Source organism: Pimephales promelas, chromosome 7 (genome assembly GCF_988280905.1).
Source record: "Pimephales promelas chromosome 7, fPimPro1.hap1.1, whole genome shotgun sequence".
Classification (NCBI taxonomy): domain Eukaryota; kingdom Metazoa; phylum Chordata; class Actinopteri; order Cypriniformes; family Leuciscidae; genus Pimephales; species Pimephales promelas.
This window is the reverse complement of record NC_142775.1, coordinates 6991779-7004446: the sequence shown is the minus strand read 5'-3', so window position 1 is coordinate 7004446 and position 12668 is coordinate 6991779. Positions and strand designations below refer to the sequence as shown.

General features: G+C 36.8%; 1 protein-coding gene across 2 annotated transcripts in view; it reads left to right on the top strand.

Moving 5' to 3' along the window:
* The window catches only part of ubr3 (ubiquitin protein ligase E3 component n-recognin 3), a 153953-nt gene that overhangs the window by 131366 nt on the left and 9919 nt on the right, over positions 1-12668 (top strand). For both annotated transcript variants that reach the window (XM_089132997.1, XM_089132996.1), the window contains exons 33-36: positions 3606-3730; positions 7179-7286; positions 9423-9548; positions 12458-12634. In XM_089132997.1, the coding sequence (XP_088989123.1) occupies positions 3606-3730; positions 7179-7286; positions 9423-9548; positions 12458-12634 (536 nt within the window). The remainder of the gene's footprint in view (positions 1-3605; positions 3731-7178; positions 7287-9422; positions 9549-12457; positions 12635-12668) is intronic.

The window sequence follows — 12668 nt, the reverse complement described above, 5'->3', positions numbered from 1 at the left end:
CATGTCACAAAACGTATTTTTCCACCTCCACGATCGAGACGAGTTCATTTTGTCGCCTGGTTGAAGTAAATTGTAGTTTTCCTTGATTAAATGTGCATTTATGGTGAGATTACTACATTTTATTTAATTAAACGCATGTATGGTGAAATTACTACATTTCAGGTCAATCTTTATCATTTTGACCACCAGCGTTTGCAGCACAGCAGAAATAGATTCGGTGTGGAAACGATCGCTGTGCTGCTGTTATCAGTGAAAAGTGAAAGCCCCAACCTGTTTACATGGTGCGTTAGGAGACTGCTGTGCGGCACTTTGCTCTGCTTCATGTCGCTAACAGCCATTTGAGTTTCTACTGCTTCCTGATAAACACCAACCTTCGTGCGCAGTGGCTGCACAAAATAGACATTTTGATCGACGCGCAAAAAATAATACAAATATGTGTTTGTTGTACAGCCGCGGATCAATTCACTGTGCAAAGTGCAAACGCATCATGTGAACGCACTAACAGCACGCTCCTGCACCGCAACACACACTGCAAACGGGTGTGAAACGGACGTTAGATCCACTACAGTTCTAAGAAACTTAGATGTGTTTAAGAACTCTTATTTTCGTACAACAGCAGCACTCATCTTCTTTGTTTATTAGTGGATGCGGATGACCAGTCGTAGACCGGAAACTGATACGCCAACTTCTGACAAAAGCGGAAGTTCGAAACTACGGTTGTGCACATAGCCCATTGTCTCAAGGTCTCTAACCTCAATTGGTTCTCGCACCTCAAGTAAACAAGCTTTTACTTCTGTTTACCACAACTGATGTATGAGTTAATGAATGTTTATACACTCACCTAAAGAACACGTCAATATTCTTCATATTGACTCGCCATGTTAAATATGCTGTTTTTTTATGAAGCAGTTTCATTAACAGTGGCTAAGATAACACAAGATTAAAACCACTTTTCAGGTAAATTTGTTAACCCAATATTGTGGTGTGGGTTAAAAACATTTGGTTCTTAAAGTTACACAAATAATTTGAACATTTGTATAAATAAATTACATTATTGTTCCTGTTGAACTGTAGAGCAAGGCAACAGCAAGGTCATTGGTTCAATTCCCAGGGAAGGCTTTAATGGGATACTTTTTTAGAAAAAAAAAAATCAATTACTCAACCTCATGTCGTTCCAAACCAGTTAAAATTTTGTTCATCTTTGGAACACATGAAGATATTTAATAAAATGGCAATTATATTTTTGGGTGAACTAACCTTTTTAAGTAATGAAATATTTACCTAGAATCTGCAACAGTCGTAATCTCATGAAATATGAGTGAAATAATGTTTTTCTTTCGTCATAATCGTAATTAAGTCATTATATTTAGATGAATAATGCACAGTATGACCACAAACATTTGAAGAGCTCTTTTCCAAAACGCTATAAATCCATTTCAATAGTTTTCAGGAAAACTACATTTTTTACCTAGACCCACACATTTTGTGAATATTCAAATTATCCTGTTTAAATGTTTTATTGGTTCAGTCTGAACATTTTGAACAATAATTATTAAATCAAACAACAATATTGTTAATGATAATTTTAAAAGTTAATTTTATTTTTTTCCAAAACGCTATAAATCGAAATAAACCTCAAACAAATAGTACCAATTTCAACATATGCATGAAAAAAACAAATTATTAATACCAATTTCAACATATGCATGAAAAAAACGAATTATTAAAAATGATCAATATATGATAACGATATTCAAAAAAGGGATGGGCACCCCTCCAGCACATGCACACACACACAGGCTACATAACATGTGAGCAAAGCGGAGCGGCGTGACGCTTAAATATAAGTTTAAAAAAAAACAAAAAAACAAAATAAACATTTCACATTTGTTTTTAATAATATTACATTACTTATTTTTATTATTTCATCTATGTTGAGTAGGCTATGAAAAGGGAACCGCATGAGATGAGTAAGATATCCGACCAATATCGGAAAATATTTGGAGTGCGTCAGACATGATTTTGACCACTTATTAAGTTTTGTTTTGTAGAAAGCTTGTAAATTTCGTTTCATATAAATTGTATCTTCATTTTAATAAATGTTTCATCGACAAATTGACTGGATTAATACATTAGAAGTAAATATCAGACAATATAATCAGGACACAGAGGCGCGCAGGTGAACCGGAGCGCGTCTCATAATATGAACCGAAACACCGCGATGCTTGCCTCACACAGGCCTGAGAACTAAGCTACAGAAAGCTTTAAATATCTACTTTTAAACAAAACAATTAAAAACTAAAATAAATTGGCAACTCTCTGCGTATGTAGGCTAATTCGAAGTATGCGTTTCTCTATGCGCGTTCACTGCGAAGATGGCGAGTAAGCATCATCAACTTTATCTTTGTTGCTGACACTGACAGAAAACACTAGTTTATTAATAAACAATTCCAATGTTTCATGCATAATCATTACTTTTGCCGGTTCTTTGTGGCAAGCTTTATGCATACGTTGAGATGCGGAATATGCAATTAAAAACGCTCATATGGTTTCTCTCCCATTTAATTAAATCAATATATGTGATTACTGATAATACAAATGGCTTAAATGATCTACTACTAGTCGACTAGAAAACTAGGACTCATTTTGAGGAATGAATGAACATAATAAACCTCTGTTCAGAGTGCCGCCGTGCTGGATTGTGTAGAGCGCTCATTGAATTTGAGGATTTATCGTGTTTAGGCTAAAAACAGGGCTGGCGCTTATCGCGGCTTGGAAAGAAACTGTATCTTGCAGTACATTTTAAACAAGGAAATATAGCGATTTGGCATGAAACGTTGATAGAGCACTGAAAGGGTTCTGTCCACAGCAGAATGACACGACAAACTCATTTTTTTTTAAAAATGTCGTTTAACGCGTTTTGGAAAAGAGCTCTTCATTTATTAACCTTCAAATGGTCTTCATTTCCTGTTTACACTTCCGGGCTTCGGGGTCTATACGACCCCAACAATTGATTGAGTAATTGTACAAAAAATATACATTTTTAATAATACAAATAATATCGCGTTTTTTTGTTTTACTTCTCGTCTATTTATTAATGCTGTGTTTTTGGAGATATAAAGTACTTTTGTATCCATATACCACACAATTCCTCAACTACACCATTAGCTTACATATGAAATATTATTTTTTGCTCTAGTACTAGGCCTTCATTTCTCTGTAAAAAATTTCAGATTTATCCTGGATATTTATTTATTTTATTTTTTTGACACATGAAGAAAATATATTTAGTTTTTTTTTTCTTTTCACATTTCCCATTCATTTCAATGTGGGGTCATATTGACCCCGAAGACCATTTTTTTAACATACCTTCAGAACAACCAAATCAAGCCCAGTTTTTGTGTGTGTGTCGATAGATAATGTATGAAAAGTCACAAAATCTTATTCCACTGAGATGAAGGGAACCTTTTTTATTATTATTATTAAGAAAAAGTCGATTGGGGTCGTATAGACCCCATGACCTGATTGAGGAGGACTACAGTGAATGTTGTTTAAAAATAAGATACTACATCTTGTGTTGATAAGCATGTTGTGTTTGTGTGCAGAGCACTTCACATGTGTGGTGAAGGTGTTGTACAGTCTGCAGTTCACACAGGCTCTGGCCGCTCTGTCTATCAGATTCAGCCGTGAGGAGAGACTCGCCTGGAGCAACACAGGAGCTGCCAAGAAGGTGCGACCAAAGATCCATCTCAGCCAATCACATATCCAGCCAAACACCAGTCAAAAAGCTGTTTTAGCCATACGCCAGCCATTTGACTTTCATGATTGATTACCACGCCTACTGCTTTTCAAGGGCTGGTGTGTCCGTCAAACAAAATGACAGACCAAGTGTCCCTTTATAATTTTCGAAAAAAAAAAGACTTCAAATGCAGTTCATCATAGTTTATCATTGCACAAAAGTCTGAAAATACAGCCAACCATTGTATCAGATTGTTATGTTGAAACACTAAAATAACAGTAGAAGATGAGAAATCTACGCAGTTGTCAAGAAGTCGAACAGGTAACATGTCAGAAAAATTGACTTTACAAGGAAAATGTTTTAATTTTGCAGATGCAAACGGGTAAATGTGTTTTTTTTTTTTCCTTAAAATAATGTTAACGTTGGCTACATTATTTATTACTTATCAGAGCACAGAGATCTTGAAACCATTCAGCATTCTTTTGTTTTTCAAGTAAAAACATACAATCCACTAGGGCTGAACGATTATGCAAAATAATCGAATTGCGATTTTTTTTTTTTTTTTTTTTTTTTTTTTTTTTTTTTTAACCAATATTGCGATTGCGATTTAAAAAAAAAAGTTCTTTACCTTCTGTATTAGTCGACAAAGACAAGCAATAAATCATTGTACAGTAGGGATGTGAATCTTTAGGCAGCTCATGATCCGGTCTTCTTTTTTTTATTAATTAATCTTAAAGGATTAGTTCACTTTTGAAAAAAACTTTTGCTGATAATTTACTCACCCCCATGTCATCCAAGATGTCCATGTCTTTCTTTCTTCAGTCGAAAAGAAATTTAGGTTTTTGCTGAAAACATTCCAGGATTTTTCTCCATATAATGGACTTCACTGGGAACCGGATGGTTCAGGTCCAAAAGACAGTTAATAACAGTTTCAGATGCAGCTTCAAATGTCTTTAAACGACACCAGACGATGAATAAGGGTCTTATCATGCGAAACGATCCGTTATTTCAAAGCTTATTCCAAAAATTTTACTTTTCTAAGGACAAATGCTAGCCTTTCTCCATTCTGTGAGGCGCGTTTGTAACGTCACGTAATACGCAGTTACGTTCAAAAGGTCACGGGCGATGTAGCCGGAAGTACAGAATCAAAATCGTCCGACATCGTTGTTTTACCTTTTAATTCCTTTTTTTGTAAACGGCGTTTGAGTTAGTTTTCACGTTCAACCTATGCGTTCAACTTGTAAACACTCTGACTCTGTACTTCTGGCTACGTCGCCCGTGACCTTTTGAACGTAATTACGTATTACGTGACGTTGCAAACGCGCCTCACAGAATGGAGAAAGGCTAGCATTTGTCCTTAGAAAAGTTACATTTTTGGAATAAGCTTTGAAATAACCGATCGTTTCGCATGATAAGACCCTTATTCATCGTCTGGTGTCGTTTAAAGACATTTGAAGCTGCATCTGAAACTGTTATTAACTGTCTTTTGGACTTTGAACCATCCGGTTCCCATTGAAGTCCATTATATGGAGAAAAATCCTGGAATGTTTTCAATCAAAAACCTTAATTTCTTTTCAACTGAGGAAAGAATGACATGGACATCTTGGATGACATGGGGGTGAGTAAATTATCAGCAAAAGTTTTTTTCAAAAGTGAACTAATCCTTTAATAACACTTAAACTATGTATTTAATTACATGTGTAAAAACACATACTTTAAAAATTAATTATAAAAAAAAACATTTAATTTAACCAATGTTAAGAATTTTAAATCGGCTTTATAAAATGATATATCTTCAAAATATAAAAGCTAGTAAATGAAGAGAAACAAAAAAAAACAGTACAAGCAATAAAGAAAGAGTGGTCTCAGTATTTAAAAGTAGACCGTCTGAATGTTCATCATTCGAGAGCTGGAGTGATTTTCCCCCTCAGTTTAGATACGATAAGCTGCATTCACACTAATGCACATATCTCTTGAAATTGTAAATGTGGTTTGTCCTGTTGGTTTAAGAACTGACCGTGTTTACATTAATTTTGCGTCATAAAAGCATTTGACATGCAAGTTTATGCACATTTAACCAATGAGTCGCTGCTCTTGCGATTACAAAATCGCGTTTCATCATATCGCGATTTTATCGCAAGTGCAATTAATCATTCAGCCCTACAATCCATAAGATGAAATCAACAGATGCACAAGTATCTTGGATGAAGCCTATTTTCTCTTATAGATGTTTCCTCTGAATGTAGATGATATTTATAGTGTTTATTCATGTTCCACGACAACATACCATAGTTTAAAGACCCCCCCCCCCCCAGGCTATCAGTCATTTACTCTACCTGTCGTTTGGTCAATTATAGCAAGGATTGTGTTGTGGAACTGCAATTATAATCAACAATATTGAGCACAGTTCATGATGTAGGCTGTCACAGTGGCGTATTAATGCAGAATTCAACTGATCTTTTGTCATTGGTGTGGATACTTGTATTGTTTATTTTACAGAAGCTCAATCCAGTCCGATTCCTGATTTTATAATGATTAAATTGCACATTTAAAGGGTTCTTTCACCCAAAAAATGAAATTTCTGTCATTAATCACCCTCATGTCATTCCAAACCTGTGAGACTTTCCTTCATCTTCAGAGCAAATCTGAAAGATTTATAAGTTCATCATTAAGCGATTGAGTCTCTTCAGAAAATTTGGACCGAACCGCTCAGTTCTCATGGATTAGTGTTACGATCTCTTTGTAGAGTTTTTGAAGCGTCAAAATAGTAGTCAATGCGCAGCTGTGAATGGAGGGACAGAATTCATCAAAAAGATCTTCATTTCTGTTTCGAAGATGAACCACATGAGGGTTAGTAAGTGATGACAGAATTTTCATTTTTGGGTGAACTATCTCTTTAAGACCCTTACGATAAGCTAATTTTATTAAGAGAAAGAATGTGTTATTGGCCCTCAATCCTGTTTAAGAGGTGATGGTAATAATCTTCCGAAAACCCAGAGCGAGATAAATCTCTCTCGGAGGTTTTCATTAGCACAGAAGAGATCATTAGCAATGGTTCTGCATTCCATTAAATGTCTATTTTTGGTGTAGATGGGCTTTATGAGAAATAAATGGACTAAGGTGAAGTTTCATGTCATCAGTCAGACTGCTTTAATTCACATCTCCCTCTGTCTGAAACTTCTATTGCTTTCGCAAATTGCTGACTATATTTTAAACAATACACAGTTCCTTCCTAGACTGCAGTATTGGGTATTATTGATGCAGTTAATCCATTTGTGATGGCCAATAATGTTGTCTAGATAGTCAGCTCACTAGATTTTAAAGCACAGCCAATATACAGTATTTCAATCCAGTTAGTACAATGACGGTGATTCCTGGAGGGAGTAAAATCTCTTATCTTTCTTTAGTTTATAATATTCAGTGCTTTTTCAATACACAGAACACGCCAAACTCTGACAAATCATGGGAGGCGCTCCTGGGTCACGTGATCTCCGAGCTGACGAAGGCCAAAGATGTGTACGACACCAACTCTGAGGAAGCATTCGTGGTGAGTCCTCTTCAACGTCATGTGATGGCCAAGTCCTCTGCATTTAACCCATCCAAGCTAGTGTGGGTTACATGTCCAACTACACTACCATTATGACTGAATTTACAAAGCAAATTTATTAGACAAAAATGATCATTGAAGTCATTAACCCTCAGGTGCTCTTCGCTCATTTCTGACCGAAAAATTTTCTGTTTTGAAATGTTAAAAATCACAGCTTCATCGGAATGTTACGGAACTTGGTGACTTTTATGGCATTTGGTATGTGAACACACAAAAAAAAATTGAGGTCATGATCCGAGCTGGCTAAGTGGTCGTAAAAAAAATAGTCCCTCTTGTGCTCTTCGGTCAAAAATGACCGACCATAAATGAATGGAAATGAATGGGAAATTGACAAAAACACAAAAACTTTGAGAATTTTTGTGTGTACAATCTACAAATCGGCCACGATGCAGAAAAAAAGTGCTCAGCATTGAAGGGGTGACACTCTAAAACATCAAGAGTGCAAAACAGACATACCCACCCCTACACACACACACACACACACACTTTTATACACAAAAACACCAACAAATTGTGATTAAAGAAATCTGTTTTGAATATTTAAAAATCACAGCTTCTTCAGAAAATTACGAAACTTGGTGACTTTTATGGCATTGGGTATGTGAACACAAAAAAATTGAGGTCATGATTCGAGCAATTTAAGTGGTCGTAAAAAATGAGTCACACTTTTGCTCTTCTGTCAAAAATGAAGACCCATAGGAAATGAATGGGAAATTGACTAAAAAAAATTCTCTGAATTTTCGACAAATCGGCCACAATTCTTAAAAAAAGTACACCGCAGGAAAGGGGTGACACTCTACAACATCTAGAGTGCAAAACAGACACACCCACCAACACACACGCATACAAACACACTTTTATACACATACACACCAATACATTTTGATTTCAAAAAGTATGTTTTGAATTTTTAAAAATCACAGGTTCATCGCAATGTTACGAAACTTGGTGACTTTTATGGCATTATGTATGTGAACACACAAAAAAATTGACGTCATGATCTGAGCATGCTAAGTGGTCTTAAAAAAAATAGTCACACTTGTGGTCTTTGGTCAAAAATGACCCCCATAGGAAATGAATGGGAAATTGTAAAAAAAAAAAAATGTGAATTTGTTTTTTTTGTCAATTTTTTTTTTAGTTTTGTCAATTTTTTTTTTTTTTAGAGATAGTTTTTGAGATTTTTTCAACTATATATTGAAATCCACCAACAACTAAAAATGTGTTCATAAACAGCTGGGGAATTCACATGCCTCTCCATAGAGAGCTGTACATGCCATCTAGTGGTTACACCATGATTCTACGCTTTTTCTCTACACTGTAAACAGATGGTGCTAATTTTCTTCAAAAAATATTTTTTTCTGAAGGCCTAGACTCTATATTAAACTAAATTACTGCATTAATATTTTTTTGAAAAAAAATAATATATATATAGAAAATTGCATAAATATTAATAAATTCAATTAAATTGTCTCAAAATACTAAATTAAAAAGAATAAATATTATAAAACAAAAAATAAATTGCATTGGTTTTACTGGGATGGAGAAAGTTTCATTTTTAGGTGTCTGGTCAATTTTGAAGTGTGACTCCGAAACGAAGAGCACCTGAGGGTTAACTTACAAATTCAGCATCAGTAGTAATAATGAGAATATGTAGTTCAGAGAACACCAGGTTCAGATCCTTTTTAGTGAAGAAAAGTGTAATTGTTGAACACAATGCATCTATTCACTTCTCTTGTTGTTTTGACAAAGCAGCTTCATTATTCCAGTCTTAAGTCACATGATCCTTCAGAAATCATTCTAATATGCTCTATGATTTGATGCTGAGTATAATTAAATGTTGAAAACGGTTGTGCTGCATAGTTTTTTTGTGCAAACCAAAAAATTGGAACAACAGTGCATCATCTATACATATAATTTTTATTTAGAAAAACCCTTTTCATGAGAATTCGCCATAGAAGAGTAATTATCTGCAGCTCACTGTTATTTGAGCCTAAAGCTTGTTCTTTCAAAGCAAATCATCTCTGAGGAAGATCGTGTGTGTTTTTAGCTGTTATTAATGATGTCTTCTCTGTGTAGTTGAGCTCCAGTGTGTGGTCTCCTCAGTCCATTGAGTTCACCCTACAGCAGTTCTGTCTGCCCTTCCTGAGACTGTCCTGCTTGCTGCAACACCACCTGTATGGAGACAGCTTACCTGGATGCCTGGTACACACACACACACACATTTATAGAGAGCCTAAGTCCCTCCCCTTCCGGTCGACCACCATGGGACCTTATTTCGGAAAAATATTGAATGGTAGTCAATGGCGAGAGACAACAAACATTTTGATCTGGTTTAAATTGTGCCCTGAATTACACATATGATGTTTGTCAATTTAAAAGATACATTTTAAAATAAAGAAAGTCGCAGTTTGATGTAAAACCGTTGAGGTATAAGACTGTGAAAATACGTAATTACAAAGACTACAAACCCCAAAGGTGCACATTTTCTCCCAATGAATGAAGCTAACTTTACTGAGGCTAATGTCTGTCATTGTTTCGACAGTCTTGCGTTATAATCGTCATGTTACGCCGTCCTACCTGAGTGTTTTGCACCAGACTGCACACACACGAGCAGCGGATCTCGTTTCTCTACCCAGGAGATGTATTTCATAGAGCGATTTTCACATAAACTAAATGTTACTCTTCTGTTTTATGACAAACTGTGACGTTTTTGACTTTCAGAATTATCTTTTAAATTGACAAACATCATGTGTGTAATTGAGGGCACAGTTCAGACGGAATAAAAAGATAAGTTGTCTCTCGCCATTGACTACCATTCATATTTTTTCCGAAATAAGGTCCCATGAGCCGGAAGCGGAGGGGCGGGACTTAGGCTCTCTATATCATTACATAGACTTCTACAGCTAGTTATAAATACTATAACCTAACTCGCACACCCTAATTGTTCGTTCACACCAGACGCGAATAGCGTGTCAAATTCGCGCCTACTGCGTCTAGTTATGCGCTTGAACACTTTGAATCCATTTGCGCGTCAAGAGCGAAATTGATGCGTGTAAAAACAAAAGTTTGAAGCGAAATTTACGCGCACCAGAATCGAAACCTGTTGGCGGCCATCTTTTTTCTGTCGATCGAGCATTCATCGAGAGAGTCACCGCTCTGTATTTGCTCTGGAGAGCTAGAACAGCGGCGTGGGGACCATCGTCGTCGTATTTGTGTCCACCGGACCCTTCGGAGGCGAACCGTTTGGCGAGTTTCACCATTTTCTCGCTCCAGGAGCTGCGCTGGATGAATCAGCGGTACTTCCGCCTGTCCCACGCCCAGTTTGATGACCTGTTGTCCCACATTGGAGCGAGGATCACCCTTGGCCTCATCCATCTAATCTGTCATTTTTGTTTTGATGATAAATAGAGCCAGCCTCCTTATTAACCTGTCCTGTGAATTTTTTCTTGTCTTTACATTATAATAATATTTCATATAATCTAGATATAGTATAAATAACATTCAATACAAAATGAACATGTCTCGTATATAGAAATAAAGTTTTAAGAGATAAAACATTTGCTTTGTTGTGCATTAGAACCACGCAGGCTTTTAGTCATATTATTGAAGCATCTAGATTCTTCACCACTTGAGCAAGCAGCTAGGCTCCTGATTGGTTAAAGTGGCGCGAATTGACGCCAAAGTTCAAATTTTTCAACTTGGGTGGCAGACGCGAAATTTGTGTCAAACGTGTGAATGCACAAATAGCACTAACTAAATCATTTGCGCTTAAAGCTACAATATGTAACTTTATTGGCCACAAGAGGGCGCCGTTTTACACTACGCCGTTCACAGTAACAAAGGTGTATGTATGTGACGCAGTGACAAACTGAATGATGGGACTTGCTGTCAAGCTGATGGATCTAATAATGTTCATGGATTAGTGAAAACGCTAATGTTTTTTAACATTACAGTGGTGTGAAGCAGGTCGCGATTGCTAATAAGAGACATATATCACACGCGAGTCCCGCGGATATAAAGGAATAAGGGAATTTCATCCTATTGAACTACACTTAAGTGCTCGATTACTCACACAGCTCAGTTTATTAGATGAATTAAACGTGTGAGGGAAACGCAGCACTGTTACACTTGGTATAACGTTACACCATCACACTAAACGGCATTTAAATGTGCGTTGAAAGTTATAATGTTATTCTACTGTATTCTACCGCAAACGTTACTGTAGTTCGTTTGCTATACGAAACTAGCAGCTAGATCAACATAAGAATAACAAAATGACCATATTCTAACATTTCATCATGTCAAGCTAACGTTATATAACATTGATTTGTTTCATGTACATTTGCTCACCTGTCTAATAAAGCTGACTCGTGAAGTTCTGTCAAGTCCAAGTTAGTCACGGACGCTAGCTCTCTGTCGAGTGGAAGTCGGTCTCGGACGCTAGCTCTCGGCATCTCAAAAATATCACGCTGATATTGATCCTCATTCTTGTTCTCCTTGTTTGTCCCAAAGTCTGCTTGCCATGGTTTATGTTTGAACGAAACAAGAACTGGTTGCCGCTAAACGTTACGCACTACGCAGTTGTCCGCATCTGTCGCCACGGTTACGTCATGGCTATGGCAATACGAGCGGAAACGAGGATAGCGCGGATATTGCGTCATTGACGGGCGACATTTTTTTCCGGGACGGCCACTTATTTAAAATTGGAATTTCTCTGAAATAGAAGAACTTTGGAGACTTTTGGGTATTGTAAGTACACAACAAAAGTGATATTTGGATATTTTATTACAAAATTCTTACATGCAATGCTCCAGACGCTCAATTTGCGTGAACTTGCGAATGAGGCGTATTCGTGACTACTGCGCTGCAGGAATTTTTTACGCGTGTAACACGTCTTTGCATCGACAAATCATTCAAATCACTCGCGCATGACTCGCTATTCGCGTCCGGTGTGAACGCACCATAAGAGGATAAATATATATATATATATATTTATTTAAATTTGCTACTGTTTTTCAAATGAATCCCCAAATGGAAGCTCACTTCCCAGAATATGGTTAAATATGTTCTCTCACACGTGTTGGCAGACTCACGGCTGTCTCTCGTCACAGGTGGAGGAGGAGTTTTCTCTGCTGACCGGCTGTCTGGGTTTGACTGGTTCTGTTCAGTCCAGTGGATCCGTGAGCAGCACAGCATGTCTGGACTGGAACGTCAACGCTTTCGATCTGATTAACCAGTGGTGTTCTGAGGTCATCGCTCTGTCCAATACACCCTCCCAGCAATCTGTGGTCAGTGTCTGTCTGTCTTGATTCTTTGTAACCC